This window comes from Pristiophorus japonicus, chromosome 10 (assembly GCF_044704955.1).
Source record: "Pristiophorus japonicus isolate sPriJap1 chromosome 10, sPriJap1.hap1, whole genome shotgun sequence".
NCBI classification, from domain to species: domain Eukaryota; kingdom Metazoa; phylum Chordata; class Chondrichthyes; family Pristiophoridae; genus Pristiophorus; species Pristiophorus japonicus.
In genome coordinates this window covers 198,384,952-198,408,177 of record NC_091986.1, presented here as the reverse complement: position 1 = coordinate 198,408,177, position 23,226 = coordinate 198,384,952, and the positions used below count along the sequence as shown (strand labels likewise).

Here is a 23,226-nt window from a genome sequence, read left to right as displayed (position 1 = left end):
ATGGCTGCTCTGATATTTTTTACAGGGCATTAGTGGTGGTTTCCTTGTTTTCTCCCTTATTTGAAAGCCACATCTTATCTTATATTGTTCTTCCACTGCTGACCCCTGTATCTCAGGTCTCATGTAGCCAGTGGCCAAGAGAAATTGAAATTGCCAGATTTTGTTAGACAAGTGGACCTTGCTGCCTGCTACTGAGGCTTTGTTAGAGGGAGGTCAAAGAAAGTGGGACAGCTGTGGATAGAGCAATTGCACTTAACTTGAAATACCGATTGTCGATCAGACTTCCAAGTGTACATTAAAGCATATCTGCAGAATGGAGTATGTACTATATAAATTTAAAAGGCAAATAAATACATATTTTAAACACTTCTCTTTCATATTTTAAAGAAAGCACACAATCTTAATTTTATTTAAACTTTTGCATTAAAATAATAATTTTTTTCTCAAAGGATTCAGAAAACCAGGCTAAGTCATCGGGACCAGAACCACAACACCTGGATGAATTCACAAGTCTCCTTGTACCAGACGACACTCGAGTAATGGTTGATTTGTTGAAGTTGGCCGTGTCAAGCCGTGCTGGTGAAAAAGGCAAAGATGTCTTGTCAGCTGTGCTATCAGCCATGGGTACTGCCTACCCACAGGTAAATACAAACACTTCAACACCAGCAAACAAAGATGTGGTTCAGTAGCATAGTAGGCAAAGCACTTTCTTTTCAACACGAGCTTCAAAATTGCTGTATGGGATATTAGCGTATGACTTTACTTTGTTGTTTTAGTGGAGGCGTTAAACTGTTTAAAATAAGCAGGTGAATGCCTTTGTTAAAGTCATAGAATTGCATACGCATAGCACACAGTAATTTCAAATCAACAGAGATTAAGAGGTGCCACATTCCACCTTTTGGGAAGTAACAATACCAGATATACCTTATTTAGCAGCGACTGCCCTGGATAGCCTATTATGTAATGTGTTGGAAGCAGCCATGAGGACATGTACATCACTTCCCCTATCCAAACTGGTTAGCTGAAGCATAGGAGCCAGAACTGAAAACTGAACTCTTTTTTTCATCTGATACAAGAGTCGAAATGATGGGTGATTTTTGTTAAATTCTACTCCGGCTTTTTTGCTGATTTTGTCTCTTTGCTTCTCACCTGAAGCAACAACTAATGATATGGTACAGTTCCGTGAGTGACCGCTGTCCTCCAGAATTTTACCCAGTGACCATTCTATATATCTGCATGTCCTTCCCCCTGACTGAGCATTGACCAAGAATTTATCTAATGATCTTACTCGGGAGGAGGGGCGGGATCGAAAATCAATGACACTCGATTTCATTCTGACTTTGGAATGTAATAAATGTATGTTAGTAAATCAAAACAGTGATCCCAACAAATTTAGAAAGAATACAGATTGTTGTAGTAAAAAAGATTAAGAAAAGAGGCGACATGAGGAAAGCTTTTAGGATTTGGAATGCACTACCTGATTGGGTGGTGGATACAGATTCAACAGTATCCTTCAAAAGCGAATTTCATAAATACTTGAAGGAGAAAAAATGGCAGGGATATGGGGAAGAGCGGGGATGGGCTAGTCTCTGCCGATGTCACTCAGCAGCGGAGTGGTGGTGACGTCACAGCGCGTGTGCGTCACCACGCTCTCACTCCTCCGTTAAAGGGGAGAGAATCCGCCATTTTTTAGCTTCGGCCACTGGGCCACCAGTGAGGGTTTCAGCCGGGCCAGTGGCCTGTCACCCAAGAGGGGGTGCCAGGCTGCCTATTGGCAGCCCGGCCGAATCCGTGACCAATATTTTTTTGGTCGATCAGGAAGTCGGCCAGCAAAAATAAAAACATGGGCACAGCAGTGCGCCCTCCCCTTGAAGGGCCGCTACACTGCCAGGCTGCACACAGTCAGGAGAAGGTGCACCGACAGAGAAAGCTGTCGGGGGCACCGTGCGGCGGGGCAACGATTTTTAAAACTAAATTTGAGTCAGAGTATTCTGGAGGTGCGGAAGAATGGCGGTGTGCGTTCTGATGACGAGCATGCAGCGGGTGGAAGTAGGGACAGGCCGTAAAATTCCCGACCTGAATTTGGGTCAGGTGGCCATTAGACTGCAACACGGCGGCCACTCGATTCCACCACATGGCCGCCACAAAACAGTGGAAACGGGCCTTATACAGACCCTGAATTTCGGCCCCACTGTCTAAAATTTCATGAGTAACATCAAGTGGTTGGCTGACACTAATAACATCATTTAATCATTACACACCTAAGCTATATCAGCAAATTGAGGTTAAGTTTAAAAATTACAAATTTGATCAATCAGATCGACTGTAACTTTGGCAAGATGAAAACCATCTGTTATCACTGTACTTGTGTTATCATTTTTTTGGCTTCATATGGAGCTCATAATGGGGTGAAATCATTGACATGAGTCTATATCTTAATTTACTGTCTTGTTTATTGGAGCCTTAAGATTTTTGATTTTGCCTTATGATTTCCTAAATTTTCAAAAGAAAAACATTTTAGTATTTCATTTTGTTAACCTAAATTATGTCAGTGAAAATAAGAATGTATATGCTAAAATAAAAAGCCTTCAAACTCTCTAATTATTGTAGTGGGGTCATTGCTGCCTTTTATTTTTGAGGCAAACTTTCATAACTTCTAATCACTGATGGACTTTTCACATTAATTCCAAACTTTATTTTTCTTTCATATCCTGTATTTGTTCATTTGATTTCTCCATTTCCACTCTGCAGGTGGCTGACATGTTGTTGGAGCTGTGCGTGACTGAGTTAGAAGATGTGGCCTCAGATTCTCAAAGTGGGCGCCATTCTCCTCAGCCAGTGGTAGTGGAAAGCAGTCACCCGTACACTGATGACACATCTACCAGTGGAACAGTGAAAATACCAGGTATCTACCTCATGCAAGTGCGTTGGTGTGAAAAGGCACTGATGTGGTATGCTCAGTCGCTCATATTCTTTGGCACCTTTTTGTATTTGGAATCAATAACCTGTGGAAGGAAAGCTGAGATGTGCAAGCAGATAACTTTTTTTGGGGGGGGGTTGGTTTTGGATGTTTCTTAGGTGCTGAAGGTCTGAGAGTAGAGTTTGATCGGCAGTGTTCCACGGAGCGTCGCCACGACCCATTGACCATAATGGATGGTGCCAACAGGATCGTGTCTGTTCGATCAGGTAACAACTTTTGTGCAACCTAACTGTTCTCGCGCACGTGATTCCAAGTATTAAATGTTTTTAATCTTTACGGCTGGAATGTTAAATTGATAAAACTACTTTCCTTTTTCCATTTATCTAAATCGATTTCACATTGCCAGTAATATATTTGAACTGCTTCCAAAATTCAGTGTACTAGAAGCTCATAACATCATTGGAAGTGTCCAGGTCATGTACCTTCTGAAACAACCTGGAGCACTATGCGTTATAATTTTATTAGATCTTTCGAAGTAAAGGAACAGCTCCTCTTGATGGCAAATTCAAAACAGATTCAGCTAAGGAATGACAATCTGAAAGCACGACAGAACACAGATAAACTGGTTACTGAACAGATTTTGTATAGAAAATCACTAACCATGCACTGAATGAAATCCAGCTTATTGATTGTGATTTTCTATTGATTCATATAAAATCAGGACGGGAACCAATGTCCTAGGGGGAGTGTTTGCTAGTGCTGTTGGGGAGGAGTTAAACTAATATGGCAGGGGAAGGGAACCAATGCAGGGAGACAGGGAAACAAAAAGGAGACAAAAGCAAAAGACAGAAAGGAGATGAGTAAAAGTGGAGGGCAGAGAAACCCAAGGCAAAAAACAAAAAGGGCCACTGAATGTAAAGGGGCTGCAGGAGGGATCAAAACTAAAAATCATGGTTTAAAAACTAGTATTAAAACACTCTACCTAAACGCACGCAGCATTCGAAATAAAGTAAATGAGTTGACGGCACAAATCATTACAAATGGGTATGATTTGGTGGCCATTACAGAAACGTGGTTGCAGGGGGCCAAGACTGGGAATTAAACATACAGGGGTATCTGACGATTCGGAAAGATAGACAAGAAGGGAAAGGAGGTGGGGTAGCCCTGTTAATAGAGGATGCTATCAGGGCAGTTGTGAGAGACGATATTGGCTCTAATGAACAAAATGTTGAATCATTGTGGGTGGAGATTAGAGATAGTAAGGGGAAAAAGTCACTGGTGGGCGTAGTTTATAGGCCCCCAAATAATAACTTCTCGGTGGGGCGGGCAATAATCAAGGGAATAATGGAGGCATGTGAAAAAGGAACGGCAGTAATCATGGGAGATTTTAACCTACATATCGATTGGTCAAATCAAATCGCACGGGGTAGCCTGGAGGAGGAATTCATAGAATGCATACGGGATTGTTTCTTAGAACAGTATGTTACAGAACCTACAAGGGGGCAAGCTATCTTAGATCTGGTCCTGTGTAATGAGACAGGAATAATAAACGATCTCCAAGTAAAAGATCCTCTTGGAATGAGTGATCACAGTATGGTTGAATTTGTAATACAGATTGAGGGTGAGGAAGTAGTGTCTCAAACGAGCGTACTATGCTTAAACAAAGGGGACTACAGTGGGATGAGGGCAGAGTTAGCTAAAGTGGACTGTGAACACAGACTAAACGGTGGCACAATTGAGGAACAGTGGAGGACTTTTAAGGAGCTCTTTCATAGTGCGCAACAAAAATATATTCCAGTGAAAAAGAAGGGCAGCAAGAGAAGGGATAACCAGCCGTGGATAATCAAGGAAATAAAGGAAAGTATCAAATCAAAGACCAATGCGTATAAGGTGGCGAAGGTTAATGGGAAACTAGAGGATTGGGAAAATTTTAAGCAACAGTAAAGAATGTCTAAAAAAGCAATAAAGAAAGGGAAGATAGATTACGAAGGTAAACTTGCGCAAAACATAAAAACAGATAGTAAAAGCTTTTACCGATATATAAAACGAAAAAGAGTGACTAAAGTAAATGTTGGTCCCTTAGAAGATGAGAAGGGGGATTTAATAATGGGAAATGTGGAAATGGCTGAGACCTTAAACAATAATTTTGCTTCGGTCTTCACCGTGGAAGACACAGAAACCATGCCAGAAATTGCTGGTCACAGGAATGTGGGAAGGGAGGACCTTGAGACAATCACTATCACTAGGGGGGTAGTGCTGGACAGGCTAATGGGACTCAAGGTAGACAAGTCCCCTGGTCCTGATGAAATGCATCCCAGGGTGTTAAAAGATATGGCGGAAGTTATAGCAGATGCATTCGTTATAATCTACCAAAATTCTCTGGACTCTGGGGAGGTACCAGTGGATTGGAAAGCAGCTAATGTAACGCCTCTGTTTAAAAAAGGGGGCAGACAAAAGGCAGGTAACTATAGGCCGGTTAGTTTAACATCTGTAGTGGGGAAAATGCTTGAAACTATCATTAAGGAAGAAATAGCGGGACATCTAGATAGGAATAGTGCAATCAAGCAGACGCAACATGGATTCATGAAGGGGAAATCATGTTTAACTAATTTACTGGAATTATTTGAGGATATAACGAGCATGGTGGATAGAGGTGTACCGATGGATGTGGTGTATTTAGATTTTCAAAAGGCATTCGATAAGGTGCCACACAAAAGGTTACTGCAGAAGATAAAGGTACGTGGAGTCAGTGGAAATTTATTAGCATGAATAGAGAATTGGCTGGCTAACAGAAAGCAGAGAGTCGGGATAAATGGGTCCTTTTCAGGTTGGAAATCGGTGATTAGTGGTGTGCCACAGGGATCGGTGCTGGGACCACAACTGTTTACAATATACATAGATGACCTGGAAGAGAGGACAGAGTGTAGTGTAACAAAATTTGCAGATGACACAAAGATTAGTGGGAAAGCGGGTTGTGTAGAGGATACAGAGAGGCTGCAAAGAGATTTAGATAGGTTAAGCGAATGGGCTAAGGTTTCGAAGATGGAATACAATGTCGGAAAGTGTGAGGTCATCCACCTTGGGGGAAAAAAGATCAGTAAAAGGGAATATTATTTGAATGGAGAGAAATTACAACATGCTGCGGTGCAGAGGGACCTGGAGATCCTTGTGCATGAATCCCAAAAAGTTAGTTTGCATGTGCAGCAGGTAATCAGGAAGGCGAATGGAATGTTGGCCTTCATTGCGAGAGGGATGGAGTACAAAAGCAGGGAGGTCCTTCTGCAACTGTATAGGGTATTGGTGAGGCCGTACCTGGAGTACTGCGTGCAGTTTTGGTCACCTTACTTAAGGAAGGATATACTGACTTTGGAGGGGGTACAGAGACGATTCACTAGGCTGATTCCGGAGATGAGAGGGTTACCTTATGATGATAGATTGAGTAGACTGGGTCTTTACTCGTTGGAGTTCAGAAGGATGAGGGGTGATCTTATAGAAACATTTAAAATAATGAAAGGGATAGACAAGATAGAGGCAGAGAGGTTGTTTCCACTGGTCGGGGAGACTAGAACTAGGGGGCACAGCCTCAAAATACGGAGGAGCCAATTTAAAACCGAGTTGAGAAGGAATATCTTCTCCCAGAGGGTTGTGAATCTGTGGAATTCTCTGCCCAAGGAAGCAGTTGAGGCTAGCTCATTGAATGTATTCAAGTCGCAGATAGATAGATTTTTAACCAATAAGGGAATTGAGGGTTATGGGGAGCGGGCGGGTAAGTGGAGCTGAGTCCACGGCCAGATCAGCCATGATCTTGTGGAATGGCGGAGCAGGCTCGAGGGGCTCGATGGCCTACTCCTGTTCCTAATTCTTATGTTCTTATATGTTTCTAGCTTGCCCAGCCTTTCAAAGGTCATTGTTTCTATCTTTCTTTTCGAATTTACTTCTATTTCCATAATATTACCTGCCTCCACTCCTACCTCAGCCCATCTGATGCTGAAACCCTAATGCATGCCTTTGACACCATTTATACCCTAGGGTGATTGTTACATAACCTGGCAGTCCGGTGGGAATCTAATGAGATATGATAGGCCACCTGTTTTGCACCCCGTTTGGTTTGAAGTCAATGGAAAGTAAAATCGTCTGGGGTGTAAAATGGGTGTCTGATTCAATCCAATCACATCAGTTTCCCGTCAGACTGATTAGATTGAAATTATTTCCCCCCCCCCCCCCCCCACTTGCCCGTTGCAGTAGCCATGGAACACAAGAACACAAGAAATGGGAACAGGAGTACGCCATTTGACCACTCGAGCCTGCTCCGCCATTTAATAAGATCATGGCTGATCTGCTTGGGCTCAACTCCACTACCCTGCCTGCTCCCCATAACCCTTTATTCCCTTATCGCTCAAAAATCTCTATCTCTGCCTTAAATATATTCAATGACCCAGCCTCCACAGCTCCCTGGGGCAGATAATTCCACAGATTTACAACCCTCAGAGAAGAAATTCCTCCTCATCTCTGTTTTAAATGGGTGGCCCCTTATTCTGAGACTATGCCCCCTAGTTTTAGTTTCCCCTATGAGTTGAAATATCCTCTCTGCATCCACCTTATCGAGCCCCCTCATTATCTTATAAGATCACCTCTTATTCTTCTGAACTCCAATGAGTATAGTCTCAACCTATCTTCGTAAGCCAAGCCCTTCATCTCCGGAATCAACTGAATGAATCTTCTCTGAACAGCCTGCAATGCAAGTATATCCTTCCTTAAATAAGGAGACCAAAACTGCACGCAGTACTCCTCACCAGTGTAGTTATAGCAGGGCTTCTCTGCTTTTATACTCTATCCCCCTTGCAATAAAGGCCAACATTCTATTTGCCTTCCTGATTACTTGCTGTACCTGCATACTCACTTTTTAAAATATGGGTGTTACATTTGTGGTTTTCCAATCCGCTGGGACCTCCAGGGAATTTTGGTAGATTACAACCAATGCATCCACTATCTCTGCAGCCACTTCTTTTAGGACCCTAGGATGCAAGCCATCAGGTCCAGGGGATTTGTCCACCTTTAGTCCCATTATTTTACTGTGTACTACTTCTTTAGTGATAGTGATTGTATTAAGTCCCTCCCTCCTTACAGCCACTTGATTATCCCCTATTGGGATGTTTTTAGTGTCTTCTACTGGGAAGACCAATACAAAATATTCAAAGTTCTGCCATTTCCCTGTTCTCTATTATTAATTCCCCAGTCTCATCGTCTAGGGGACCAATGTTTACTTTAGCCATTCTTTTCCTTTATATGTACCTGTAGAAACTCTTATCATCTGTTTTTATATTTCGTGCTATTTATTTCATAAACTATCTTCCTTCTCTTTATTATATTTTTAGTCATTCTTTGCTAGCTTTTAAAAGTTTCCCACTAGTCTTGGCCACATTGTATGCCCTTGTTTTCAATTTGATACCATCCCTTATTTCCTTAGTTAGCCACGGATGGTTATCCCTTCTCTTATAGCCCTTCCTTCTCACTGGGATATATTTTTGTTGCGAGTTATGAAATATCTCCTTAAATGTGTGCCACTGCTCATCAACCGTCCCACTCTTTAATCTATTTTCCCAGTCCATTTTAGCCAACTCTGCCTTCATACTTCTGAAACATAGAAAATAGGTGCAGGAGTAGGCCATTCGGCCCTTCGAGCCTGCACCACCATTCAATGAGATCATGGCTGATCATTCCTTCAGTACCCCTTTCCTGCTTTCTCTCCATACCCCTTGATCCCTTCAGCCATAAGGGTCATATCTAACTTCCTCTTGAATATATGCAATGAACTGGCATCAACAACTCTCTGCGGCAGGGAATTCCACAGGTTTATAACTCTGAGTGAAGAAGTTTCTCCTCCTCTCAGTCCTAAATGGCCAGTCCCTTATACTAAGATTGTGTCCCCTGGTTCTGGACTTCCCCAACATCGGGAACATTTTACCCGCATCTAACCTGTCCAGTCCCGTCAGAATCTTATATGTTTCTATGAGATCCCCTCTCATTCTTCTAAACTCCAGTGTATAAAGGCCCAGTTGATTCAGTCTCTCCTCATATGTCAGTCCAGCCATCCCTGGAATCAGTCTGGTGAACCTTCGCTGCACTCCCTCAATAGCAAGAATGTCCTTCCTCAGATTAGGAGACCAAAACTGAACACAATATTCCATGTGAGGCCTCACCAAGGTCCTGTACAACTGCAGTAAGACTTCCCTGCTCCTATACTCAAATCCCCTAGCTATAAAGGCCAACATAGCATTTGTCTTCTTCACCGCCTGCTGTACCTGCATGCCAACTTTCAATGACTGATGAATCATGACACCCAGGTCTCGCTGCACCTCTCCTTTTCCTAATCTGCCGCCATTCAGATAATCTGCCTTCGTGTTTTTGTCCCCAAAGTGGATAACCTCACATTTATCCACATTATACTGCATCTGCCATGTATTTTCCCACTTGCCTAACCTGTCCAAGTCACCCTGCAGCCTCTTAGCGTCCTCCTCACCGCTCACACCGCCACCCAGTATAGTGTCATCTGAAAACTTGGAGATATTACACTCAATTCCATCATCTAAATCATTAATGTATATTGTAAAGAGCTGGGGTCCCAGCACTGAGCCCTGCGGCACTCCACTAGTCACTGCCTGCCATTCTGAAAAGGACCCGTTAATCCCGACTCTCTGCTTCCTGTCTGCCAACCAGTTCTCTATCCACGTCAGTACATTACTCCCAATACCATGTGCTTTGATTTTGCACACCACTCTCTTGTGTGGGACCTTGTCAAAAGCCTTTTGAAAGTCCAAATACACCACATCCACTCTACTAGTTACATCCTCAAAAAAATTCTATAAGATTTGTCAAGCATGATTTCCCTTTCATAAATCCACACTGACTTGGACCAATCCTGTCACTGCTTTCCAAATGCGCTGCTATTTCATCCTAAATGATTGATTCCAACATTTTCCCCACTACTGATGTCAGGCTAATTACCCGTTTTCTCTCTCCCTCCTTTTTTAAAAAGTGGTGTTACATTAGCTACCCTCCAGTCCATAGGAACTGATCCAGAGTCGATGGACTGTTGGAAACTGATCACCAATGCATCCACTATTTCTAGGGCCACTTCCTTAAGTACTCTGGGATGCAGACTATCAGACCCCGGGGATTTATCGGCCTTCAATCCCATCAATTTCCATAACACAATTTCCCGCCTAATAAGGCTATCCTTCAGTTCCTCCTTCTCACTTGATCCTCGGTCCCCTAGTACATCCGGAAGGTTATTTGTGTGTTCCTTTGTGAAGACAGAACCAAAGTATTTGTTCAGTTGGTCTGCCATTTCTTTGTTACCCATTATAAATTCACCCGAATCCGACTGCAAGGGACCTACGTTTTTCTTCACGAATCTTTTTCTCTTCACATATCTATAGAAGCTTTTGCAGTCAGTTTTTATGCTCCCGGCAAGCTTCCTCTCGTACTCTAATTTCCCCCTCTTAATTAAACCCTTTGTCCTCCTCTGCTGAATTCTAAATTTCTCCCAGTTCTCAGGTTTGCTGCTTTTACTGGCTAATTTATATGCCTCTTCCTTGGATTTAACACTATCCTTAATTTCCCTTGTTAGCCATGGTTGACCACCTTCCCCGTTTTATTTTTACTCCAGACAGGGATGTACAATTGTTGAAGTTCAGCCATATGATCTTTAAAGTTTTGCCATTGCCTATCCACTGTCAACCCTTTAAATATCATTTGCCAGTCTAATCTAGCCAATTTGTGCCTCATACCATCAAAGTTACCTTTCCTTAAGTTCAGGACCCTAGTTTCTGAATTAACTGTGTCACTCTCCATCTTAATAAAGAATTCTACCATGTTATGGTCACTCTTCCCCAAGAGGCCTCGCACAACAAGATTGGTAATTAGTCCTTTCTCATTACACATCACCCAGTCTAGGATGGCCAGCTCTCTGATTGGTTCCTCGACATATTGGTCTAGAAAACCATCCCTAATACATTGCAGGAAATCCTCCACTGCATTGCTACCAGTTAGGTTAGCCCAATCAATATGTAGATTAAAGTCGCCCATGATTACTGCTGTACCTTTATTGCACACATTCCTTATTTCTTGTTTGATGCTGTCCCCAACCTCACTACTACTATTTGATGGCCGGTACACAACTCCCACTAGCGTTTTCTGCCCTTTGGTATTCCGTAGCTCCACCCATACCGATTCCACATCATCCAAGCTAATGTCCTTCCTTACAATTGCATTAATTTCCTCTTTAACCAGCAATGCCACCCCGCCTCCTTTTCCTTTCTGTCTATCCTTCCTAAATGCTGAATACCCTTGGCTGTTGAGTTCCCACCCTTGGTCACCCTGGAGCCATGTCTCCGTGATGCTAATCACATCATATCCATTAACTGCTATCTGCGCAGTTAATTCGTCCATTGAGGCACAGAGCCTTCAAACTTGTCTTTTTAACACACTTTGCCCCTTTAGAATTTTGCTGTAATGTGGCCCTTTTTGTTTTTTGCCTTGTGTTTCTCTGCCCTCCACTTTTACTATTCTCCTTTCTATCTTTTGCTTCTGACTCCACTTTATTTCTCTCTCTCTCCCTGCATAGATTCCCATCTCCCTGCCATATTAGTTTAACTCCTCCCCAACAGCATTAGCAAACACTCACCCTGGGACTTTGGTTCCGGTCCTGCCCAGGTGCAGACCGTCCGGTTTGTACTGGTCCCACCTCCCCCAAAACCGGTTCCAATGTCCCAGGAATTTGAATCCCTCCCTTCTGCACCACTGCTCAAGCCACGTATTCATCTGAGCTATCTTCCGATTCCTACTCTGACTAGCACGTGGCACTGGTAGCAATCCTGAGATTACTACTTTTGAGGTCCTACTTTTTAATTTAACTCCTAGCTCCCTAAATTCGTCTCGTAGGACCGCACCACGACAACTGGCTGTTCACCCTCCCTTTTCAGAATGTCCTTTATTTATGCTTAGGACACTGGTTAGAGATCCAACTTTCTCAGCCTCCAACTGAATTTGAAATTCAGCCACGTTATGGTCACTCATTCCTAGAGGATCCTTTAGTCGGAGATCGTTTTTTAATCCTGTCTCATAGTACCATATCTAAGATAGCCTGCTCCCTGGTTGGTTCCGCAACGTACTGTTCAAGGAAACTATCCCAAATACACTTGTACGAACTCTTCCTCAAAGCTACCCAATTTGATTTGTCCAATCAATATGAAAGTTAAAATCGGCCATGATTTTTGCCGTTCTTTTTTTTCACAAGCCTTCATTATTTCTTGATTTATACTCCGTCCAACAGTGTAGTTACTGTTAGGGGGCCTATAGTCTACGCCCACCGGCGACTTTTTCCCCTTATTATTCCTTATCTCCACCCAAACTGATTCAACATCTTGATCTTCTGAGCCAATATCATTTCTCACTAAAGCACTGATCACATCCTTTATTAACAGTGCTACCCCAGCTCCTTTTCCTTTCTGTCTGTCCTTCTGAATTGTCAAATACCTCTGAATATTTAGTTCCCAGTCCTGGTCACCTTGCAACCACGTCTCTGTAATGGCTATCAGATCATACCCATTTGTATCTATTTGTGCCGTCAACTTATTATTTTGTTACGATTGCTGTGTGCATTCAGATAAAGAGCTTTTAAATTTGTTTTTTTTTACCCTTTTTTTCTTGCTTTGACCCCACTTTCTGATTCACTTTTATGTTTATACAATCTGTCCCTTCCTGTCACGCTCTGGTTTTCATTTCCCCCAGTGCTACCCTACTCTATTGCCTTCTCCTTATTTGACTTTTTAAAATTTTCGCTCAGTTCAACCCTCCCCCCCGACTATTTAGTTTAAAGTCCTCTCTACAGCCCTAGTTATTTGATTTGCCAGGACCCTAGTCCCAGCACGATCTAAGTGGAGTCCATCACAATGAACAGTTCCCTCTTACCCCAGTACAGGTGCCAGTGTTCCATGAACCAAAACCCATTTCTCCCACACCAGTCTTTGAGCCACATGTTTAACTCTCTGATCTTATTTACTCTATGCAAATTTGCTCGTGGCTCAGGTAGTAATCCACAGATTATTACCTTTGTGGTTCTGCTTTTTAATTTGTTCCCGAGCTGCTCATACTCCTTCAGCAGAACCTCTTTCTTTGTCCTGCCTATGTAATTGGTACCTAGATGGACCACGACAACTGGATCTTCCCCCTCTCACTCCAAATTCCTCTTCAGCCCTGAGGAGATGTCCTTAACCCTGGCACTGGGCAGGCAACAGAGCCTTCGGGACTCACGTTCTCGGCTGCAGAGAACAGTATCTATCTCCCTAATGATACTGTCCCGTACCACTACAATGTTTCTTTTTACTCCCCCCCCCCCCCCCCCCACTTGAATGCCCCCCTGTTCCATGGTGCTGTGGTCAGTTTGCTCATCCTCCCTGCAGTCCCTGCTCTCGTCCACACGGAGTAAGAGCCTCAAACCTGTTTGACAAGCGCAAGGGTGAGGCTCCTCCATCACTACATTCTGGGTCCCCATACCTTCCTCACTCGTAGTCACACCCTTCTGTCCCTGACCACGGACCAAATTTGAATGAATTAATCTAACCTCCTGGAACACAGCGTCCAGGTAGCTCTTCCCCCTCCTTGATGTGTCGCAGTGTCTGCAGCTCGGACTCCAGCTCATCAACACTGAGCCGAAGTTCCTTGAGCTGCAGACACTTGCTGCAGATGTGGTCGCTGTGGACCTCAATAGGGTCAACCATCTCCCACATGCAACAGCAGAAACACAGCGCCTGTCCTGCCATCTCTAATGTATTTATTTAATTACATTTTCAAGTTTTGTTTTTAATTCCTGTTCTTAATTCAAACCAATGCCCCAGAAAATATATTGTATTGTATTGGGGATATTGTTGCCGTTCATTTTTGGAGCAATCGCTCATGACTTTTAATCCCTGCCGGACATTTCTCACTCATTCTAGCTATCATTTGTTAATGTGTATTTGTTAATCTTTTTTATTTTAATCACTGTGAGCACTCTGCAGGTAGCTGACATGTTGGAACTGTGTCGCTTTAAGCTATTGGAATGCTCTTCAAGCTGGGCCCCCATCATTGACTGCCCATCTTCTATTCCTCACCATGTTCCACTTGCCCATCGTCTGTCCTCGCCCGATCCTACAATGCCTCAAATTTAAAATTCTAATCTGCATGTTTAAATTGCCTCATGGCCTCGTCACTCCCTATCTCTGTAACCTCTTCCACCCCTGCAACCTCCACCAACCAACCCCGAATAATTTGCTCCTTTAACTCTGATCTCTTTCCCCTCTCCCCCAACGCTCCCTCACTTTGCTATACCATTAGCGGCTGTACCTTTGGCCATCTAGGCCCCATGTTCTAGAACTTCCACCCGAAATGCGGTCACCTCCCTCTCCTTTTAAGACCTTCCATAAAACCCACTTCATTGACCAACCTTTTGGTCATCCTTCTAATACCTTGTTCTTTAGTTCAGCATCGATATTTTTGACTGGCTTTGTGAAGTCCCTTTGAACATAAGAACATAAGAATTAGGAACAGGAGTAGGCCATCTAGCCCCTCGAGCCTGCTCCGCCATTCAACAAGATCATGGCTGATCTGGCCGTGGACTCAGCTCCACTTACCCGCCCGCTCCCCGTAACCCTTAATTCCCTTATTGGTTAAAAATCTATCCATCTGTGATTTGAATACATTCAATGAGCTAGCCTCAACTGCTTCCTTGGGCAGAGAATTCCACAGATTCACAACCCTCTGGGAGAAGAAATTCCTTCTCCACTCGGTTTTAAATTGTCTCCCCCGTATTTTGAGGCTGTGCCCCCTAGTTCTAGTCTCCCCGACCAGTGGAAACAACCTCTCTGCCTCTATCTTGTCTATCCCTTTCATTATTTTAAATGTTTCTATAAGATCACCCCTCATCATTCTGAACTCCAAAGAGTAAAGACCCAGTCTACTCAATCTATCATCATAAGGTAACCCCCTCATCTCCAGAATCAGCCTAGTGAATCGTCTCTGTACCCCCTCCAAAGCTAGTATATCCTTCCTTAAGTAAGGTGACCAAAACTGCATGCAGTACTCCAGGTGCGGCCTCACCAATACCCTATACAGTTGCAGCAGGACCTCCCTGCTTTTGTACTCCATCCCTCTCGCAATGAAGGCCAACATTCCATTCGCCTTCCTGATTACCTGCTGCACCTGCAAACTAACTTTTTGGGATTCATGCACAAGGACCCCAGGTCCCTCTGCACTGCAGCATGTTGTAATTTGTTCAGTAAAGGGGCTATATAAATACAAGTTGTTATTCTCCCTTCCCTCTACAGTGTTTATTGCCTCTCTTTTTGTCCCTTTAATTTCTCTCTCTCTCTCTCGTATGCACCAATTCTTGGCAGAATACGGACCAATTAATTGTTTTACTGCTGCTTTCCATGCAGCAGGCTCCTCCTACTTCAATGGTGTGGTGCATTCAGGCTAATTTTTTCATGAAATAAATAAACAAATTTAACTGATGGCAGGTGTATTTCAGAATCGCAGTTAAGAAGTAAAACTATAATCCATGCAACTCATTTCGAAACTGTTATTATTCGCAGAAACAACGATTGCAGCTAACAAGATGCAGCAGTGGTTTGATTTTCACCTCTTAATCATGCTTCGTTTAAAATTAAAAATCCCCCCTGAACTACCATCAAAACATGACTAATGGATTATTCTGTAATCTATACTTGGCCTACTTAGAGTCCTTCCTCCAGCAATTTAGGATTTTAGAGTGACACAAATTCTACTCTCCTTTGCTGCCATACTCAAATTTATACCTTCAGGGCAGTTTGTAAATGCGAAAGAGAAAAAATAGGCCAAAATGCAGTATAAATGTTTGGAGGAATAAAAATGCAACCTCCGAGATCTGTGGCAGCAGATTTTTTTTATAAACTTGGTGATTTGTTATCCCTTCAGTCCACTCTGAAATGGTATTTCCACTGGCTCTACAACTATCTGCAAAATTTTGACACTCGAGGCTGCAAATCACACAGTAGGCACAGAACATAAGAACATAAGAATTAGGAACAGGAGTAGGCCATCTAGCCCCTCGAGCCTGCTCCGCCATTCAAAAAGATCATGGTGATCTGGCTGTGGACTCAGCTCCACTTACCCGCCCGGTCCCCATAACCCTTAATTCCCTTATTGGTTAAAACCAGAAAGTTGCTGGGTGTTGTGCTGCGACAGATTATGTGCCATACTTAGTTAGTTGTGCAATTGCTGTCACAGGTCGAGAGTGGTCTGATTGGTCCAGTGAGCTGAGAATTCCGGGCGATGAGCTGAAGTGGAAGTTTACCAGTGATGGTTCTGTGAATGGCTGGGGGTGGCGATTTACAGTGTATCCCATAATGCCTGCTGCAGGTAACGTATGCTTGTGTATTTTTGTATTATAAAGTACATGGATAAAGAAGCCAATCAGCACTAACAGCGAGATTACATAGAATATACGGCACAGTAACAGGCCATTCAGCCCAGCCACTCCATGCCAACGTTTATGCTCCACTCGAGCCTCCTCCCATCTTTCCTCATCTATTTGAAAAGGGGTCCTACAACCAAAAAAGTTTGAGAACCACTGATTTAGCATACACCAAGATCCTACAGAAAGCAATGACACGAATACTCACTTAATCAGTTTCAGTGATTTTGTTCATAGGAATGTCAGGCCATGACATGACATTAACTCCTTGCTCTTTTACAAACTATGCCATATGACCTTTACCACCAGAACAGGCAGATGGGAATTTAGTTTAACATCTCATTAAAGGATAACACTTCCAACAACAGGGCACTCTCTGTTTCAGCCTTCGTTATGTGCTTAAGTCGTGACTTGGAATCCACAGCCTGCTGATTCTGGGCTCAGAGTGTCTGTTCCCAGAGTGCTTTTACAGTAATTGAAAGACAGTGGTACATTTTAAGGGGTCCAAATGTTCAGCTATATTGCAGTTCATGTTGCTGTCGGAACCCCTCAAATTGAATACTGCCTGTTATTTTCCCTATTTAGTCGCTGTATGAAACCTGCTGTGATTAGATGCCTGTTTTGTCCTCCATGTCTGTGGATTTTTACATTGTTTAGTATTCTGCAGAATTGTTATCCACTACTGATTGACTCCCTTTCAGAGTTCAACATTGGGTGTTTTAAAATTCTTTCAGCACAGAATCACCTGTGCAACATTTCTATATTTTCCCTTTTTGGCTCCCTTTCTTGCTTGATATACACCACGTTACCACCCTTTAGCTCAAAAAACAGACTAGGAATGCACTATCTCTCGGTCGAAGCACAAGAAGAAAGATCAGATGGGGAGAAGTCCATTTGTCAGATGATTGATTTTATTTTACTTTTAATCCTCTCTATCTCCTATTTGGGAATTATTTGGTGCTTGTTCCTAGTGTCATAGTTGAGATGAGGAACCTTCTATCTCTTTGTTGCATCACTCTGTGAATCCAGTTATTCTGTGGTACAGCTTTCAGAATATGGATTTGTTTCACCATGTAAGCGGAATGAAAATAGAAATTGATTTCTGTAAATTTGTAATATTAAATGTTTCCTAAGAATAAACAAACATCCATTGGAATTGATTTGTCAAGTTTTGTATTGCGATCTTTTTTTTTGCTGTAATCATAGTTACCTTTTTAACATTTGAACCAGGTCCTAAAGATCTTCTGTCCGATCGTTGCATTTTGTCATGCCCTTCAATGGATTTAGTTACCTGCCTGTTGGATTTCCGATTAAGCTTTGCATCAAACAGAAGTATTGTGCCCCGTTTAGCTGCCTCTTTGGCAGCTTGTGCTCAGCTAAGTGCGCTTGGTACGTATTAAACGGTGAAGAAGTCCAGAAACTGTTTATTCATTGGCCATTATGAAGCCTATGATGTATTAACAATCTTTTTACTTTATATAAAAGCTGCCAGTCACAGGATGTGGGCCTTGCAGAGACTGCGCAAACTTTTGACAACTGAGTTTGGTCAGACTATAAACATCAATAGGCTTCTTGGTGACAGTGATGGAGAGTCACGATCTCTGGTATGGCGACAACCCATTTAAGAGTGTATATTAAATAATATTTGCTCATTGCTGGCTTTTTAAAATATCCACTATAATTTGCTCACCTTTTGAGAGTTTCTTTCTTTAGAGCTTTACTGGGACTGCTCTGGCTGCATTAGTCAAAGGTCTTCCAGAAGCTTTACAGCGCCAGTATGAATATGAAGATCCTATAGTAAGAGGGGGAAAGCAGCTCCTTCACAGCCCATTCTTCAAGGTAATTGTTTCTGCGTATGTAATTAAACACTTGCAATTGGAGAAGCTGGAAGTTTAGATTTAAGTGTGAGTATTTTCCTAACCTTTTCACACAGGATCTCCCCTATCGGCCTGGTAGACAAAGGCACAACCAGAAGGTCTTGAGTTTGACTCTTGGTGTGTGCTGAGTTAGCTGATCTCAGCTTGCAGCACTGGGAGCAATGTACCCTGTAATTTTTAGTTTTGGTGCGTGGACCCTTTAAATTTACTGCATATGCGCAGTACCTTTTCCAGCGGAACAGCTGGTAAGCGGCCTGCGCGGGAGCTCCCGATTGATGCGCACCCAGGCAGCTTTTGGGGTAACGTTGACTGGGAGGTGTTGCAATTAGCCGCAGCACCCCGAGGCTAAGGAGGAAGAAAATCCAGCTCGGGTTTCCACTCCTGATCGCTATCCATTATCTTCAGCTTGAAAGCAGACCTATGGAATAACGTGCCTGTTGTTTAATAAAGTATTTTAGAGAAGGCATGATTTCAGTGGTACACGATTCCTGCTGCAAAATATTGTTGCACTTTTTGATACAAACTGAAAATGATTAATATGCAATTTAAATGATCAAGTATAAACATTGGATTTGCTGCCTTTTAGCCACAATGTGTGATCCACCCTTTTTGAATAGAGCACATATAATAGCATATTGGCATGCAAATACTGTTTTTCTTTCCCCTTTTTAAAAATGTCCCCCTCCCAGGTTCTTCTCTCAAATGTACCCAAATTATGACAAATAAGCAAGCTTCCGATTCTGCACTAATTCTGCTCTGTAACCCGATTTTTGAGAGTGCATCAAACTAATTTCCCCCTTTTGATTCTTTCTTGCATGGGGCTGCCTCTCTTCTCTCCCGACCCTGCCATCTGCTATGGCAGCAGTTTTGAATCTCACCACAGGCAGTCAAACTGTTTACAATGTGAAGTTATCCTAATAGTATTAACCAGGCTGACAGAGTGATAGATTTTGAGACGGTTGGTATCAAATTGTGAACCTGCAAAGGAGTAAGGGTCTGCAAAATGTATTTCCATGAAGAGGGTGCTGTTTTTTAACAAACCAAAAGTATCTTCTATTGGTGCAGTAGACGGAAACCATTTATTGTTAGTTTAATACTCTGCAGGTCACCCCCATAATTCCTTCACTAGACATTCCTATGGGTTTACAGGAGCAGCTTAGATCTGGGGTTAGTACTTCAAGACAAATTAATTGTCACACAGTATTGTATTTATACAGATAAATCGTTTGAACAAAAGGTAGAGTTGAGTTGACTGTTGAAGTGTAACATTCTACTATCTCCATGCAATAGATTTTGTCCGAGGGACCTCCCTGGGTCAATTTAATGCACTCTTAAGAACCAATTAGAAAGAACTTGCACTTGTAAAGCACCTTCATGACCTCAGGATGTCCCAACGTGCTTTATAGCCAATAAAATTCTTTTGAAGTGTCGTCATTGTTTAATGTAGGAATGTGCCAGCCAATTTGCACACAGCAAGATCCCACAAACAGCAATTTGATGATGACCAGATAATCTCTTTTAGTGATGTTGGATGAGGGTAAATATTGGTCAGGATCCAAATTATGATCCGGTTATCATTTGATTGATGTTTCCTTCATGGAAATAAATTGTATAAAGAAATCTTGCCACAGAATTATTTCTGTTAAGATACTTTTAGTGCACAAACTGTGACAATATTATTTTTTATGCCAATTTATAATTCTATGGGTGAATGCAGCTCTCTGACACCTTGCTCTTGTGCCCGTTCTTCATGCGTCATTTCAAGAGCGAATTTTTGGCAGATTATTTGTGCAGAATCGCTCGGCTGAGCATAAACCTTTCCTCACCTGATGTCCAACTTTTGTCTAAAGACAGAACTGTAGAGAAACCTTTACTTAAACAGTTCTTTGTTTTGCAGGTTTTAGTCGCTCTGGCATGTGATTTAGAGCTTGATACTCTGCCTTGTTGTGCTGAGACGCACAAGTGGGCTTGGTTTAGAAGATACTGCACGGCCTTGAGGGTTGCTGTGGCTCTCGATAAGAGAACACCATTGCCACGGCAGTTTCCTGATGAGGTAATAAATATTAAGAATGCTTACGTAGCCCCAGTGAACACTCAAACACATGTTGTTTTCCAAACCGTAAACCTACCTATGAAGTTAAGTACAATGTTAATTGTCTGTGCACTATTGGGGACTAACGTGTTGCCTCCGAATCTCAAAAACTCTGCTGATTTGTAGTAGGTCCTTAATTTCCTCAAGGTAGATTAGATTTCCAACCATTGACAGGGTGGAATATCTAGCCCAAATACTTAGTTCTGATCAAAAATCTGCACATTGTCTCACCCAATAATCTGCTCACCTTTTGGTTTTTACAATGATGAGTAGCGTTAAAAGAAAATGGCAATATGTTATTTTTCCTCTGAACAGGATTTAACACAGATGAGGAAGGTTATTTGGTCCATCCGAATTCATCCATCCAGAAAGACCCTCGTGGAAATTTATATATAAGTTTTCTTAACATAATCCATAGGTTATAGCAAATAGCATCATCAATAGCTGAGTCCTTCATTATGGGTTGTATTGGGTTGATATGGAGTCATATCGTAAGGATGGAACTTGTTTTTCAGTTTATACAGAAATTTTCTAATAAGTTTAATGAATCATAATTAACAAGTTGAATTCTATGATATTTGTAGACCATTTCATAGTGGATTTGTACATTTTTAGTTATTGGTGAAAGTATGGGATTGTTCCTACTGATGCTGGTTCTCCCTTTACTGTACCACTGTACAAAATAAAAATGTTTAATACACTTTACAATCCTTAACTTTTAATATTACTTGGTTAGTCAAACCTTACTCTTAATGATGTTGGTTTCTAGCTGTTTCTAGACTGTTTTGGGTGTACATCTACTGAAGTAGAAAATTGGAAACGGTTTAGAACATAATTTCACATTCCTATATTTTATTGTGTCCTGGTGCAGGTGGCCAAAAAAATCCGTGAATTAATGATCGATCATGAAAATATGAATGTTCTTCATGAAAGCCATGACGTATTTAGAAGAGAGCAAGATGAACAACTTGTCCAGTGGATAAACAGGTACTGAGCCTATAGCATTGCTATTTCAATACACACATAAAATATTTAGTGTGACTGTGTCCCTAAATTTTATTGTGATTTTAATTTGCTGCTGTGTGTATATGCCATATTGATTGATTTTGTTTTTTTGTAAACAATTTTAAAGGAATATTTTACTGATTTTATGTTCCTAATTTCTTTGCCATGATCTCAAAAATAGTAATGAGCAACCAGTCACGTAATAGCACTTTTACTGAAATTATTTTCCCCCCTCCATATAGCAAAATCTAATACTGTCAACACATAGCTTAATGCTTTTTCCTTTGCCTTCCCCTATTTTTTCCCTGCTTCATGCCAGATGAAAAGCCAGGCAGTGACCTACTCCCAAGTTCTACCCAAGGTATTCACTTACAGCCACCACCAGCTGTGCAAGATGGAGTCCTGTGGTGACGCTTCCCGTATTCTGCTGTAGAGAAGCAGTTGACTTCTCTACGATAGCATTGATGAGATCACCAGATTACTGTGCAGACGATCATTAGCAGAAATCTAACACCCATCGTGTCTTGGCACTGTATGAAGAGATCAAATTGTATTGACCGGTTTTACTGGAATATTTATACAATGAATGATAGACGGGGAAAATTTTGCCGTTCTTAAATATCTCATCTTATTTAGCCACAAAGCTGAGTGAGAAAGAGCAGAGAAAAATGAGACTTGACAAATGTATACGTACTTCAAATGTATTTTTGTTTAATAGGCGGTCTGATGATTGGACCCTTTCTGCTGGCGGAAGTGGAACTATTTATGGCTGGGGGCACAACCACAGAGGTCAGCTGGGGGGTATAGAAGGTGCGAAAGTTAAGGTTCCAACACCATGTGAGGCGTTAGCAACCTTAAGACCTGTGCAGCTGATTGGTGGGGAACAGACGTTGTTTGCAGTAACAGCAGATGGAAAGGTGACTGTTCAAATGTCCTTTGCTAGTACTCTCAATGAATGGTATCTTATTTTGAAGATTGCATATACGTGCCATCAATTCATCTTTTGAAGTATTGTAGTGTAAATCAAAAATAATGGGTACAATGAAATCTACTAAATATTGGGCTAGGAATTGTGGTCAGAGGCGTACCTCCGGAGTACGCCTCCGATCCGCGAAAGAATTACGAAAGTACCTGCTGGCAGCCAGACTGCGAAAACTTGTGGTCTCGGACCTCGAAGCAGAGGGCAAGCGTAATGGTCATCAGATCCCAAGGACGCAGGCGGTGCGGAAGTGTACATGGGATCACGTGATCCTAGTCCTCCAATCAATAAGCAGAATTCAATTCAATCATTTACCAAGGGAATCCCCTAACGTGATGCAATGGAATCCTAAATCTAATAATTATACAATGTACAGTGTTGGAATTTTATTCATAATTACCTTCATTCCACCAACCTTACAAAATTTAGGGGAGAAATTGGTCTGTTTTGTGCCTCTCCCGTTAGCATCCCGTTATCGCCCCCTGGAAGTGCTAACGGCCTACCGACGGGGCAGGTGAAAGTACCGGCACCCGTGAACTTCCCTGGTGGTTTAGCGCTGGCGGTAATCCTTAACGCATCGATCTTCTGCGCCCCAGAGATCGTAACGTCAACCGGGATGCAGCGTCCCGTTATCTCCCCAGATCTTAAATTCGCTTCTGCCCCCTGCAGCATTGCCGGGCGTCAACAACTTAGGGAGTGGTAATTAAAGGCATTGGTGGCCAGGTAGGCCAAAATTTTATTTTCACCCCACTGTGTTGCGTTTTGAATTTTTTCCCATGGTGCGATTGATCAGCTGTGCACTCTGTGTTAAGAGTGCTTGGGGCTGATCTTCGCGGATTGTAGGTGCCATCGCCGACCATT

At 42.3% G+C, this 23,226-nt stretch overlaps 1 protein-coding gene across 10 annotated transcripts in view; it reads left to right on the top strand.

The window, feature by feature from the left end:
* The window catches only part of herc2 (HECT and RLD domain containing E3 ubiquitin protein ligase 2), a 286,911-nt gene that overhangs the window by 213,930 nt on the left and 49,755 nt on the right, over positions 1 to 23,226 (top strand). For all 10 annotated transcript variants that reach the window (XM_070892466.1, XM_070892467.1, XM_070892465.1 and 7 more), the window contains 10 exons: positions 450 to 641; positions 2,752 to 2,905; positions 3,079 to 3,186; positions 16,226 to 16,357; positions 17,643 to 17,801; positions 17,898 to 18,016; positions 18,126 to 18,251; positions 20,187 to 20,342; positions 21,253 to 21,368; positions 22,105 to 22,303. In XM_070892466.1, coding sequence (XP_070748567.1) covers positions 450 to 641; positions 2,752 to 2,905; positions 3,079 to 3,186; positions 16,226 to 16,357; positions 17,643 to 17,801; positions 17,898 to 18,016; positions 18,126 to 18,251; positions 20,187 to 20,342; positions 21,253 to 21,368; positions 22,105 to 22,303 — 1,461 coding nt within the window. The remainder of the gene's footprint in view (positions 1 to 449; positions 642 to 2,751; positions 2,906 to 3,078; positions 3,187 to 16,225; positions 16,358 to 17,642; positions 17,802 to 17,897; positions 18,017 to 18,125; positions 18,252 to 20,186; positions 20,343 to 21,252; positions 21,369 to 22,104; positions 22,304 to 23,226) is intronic.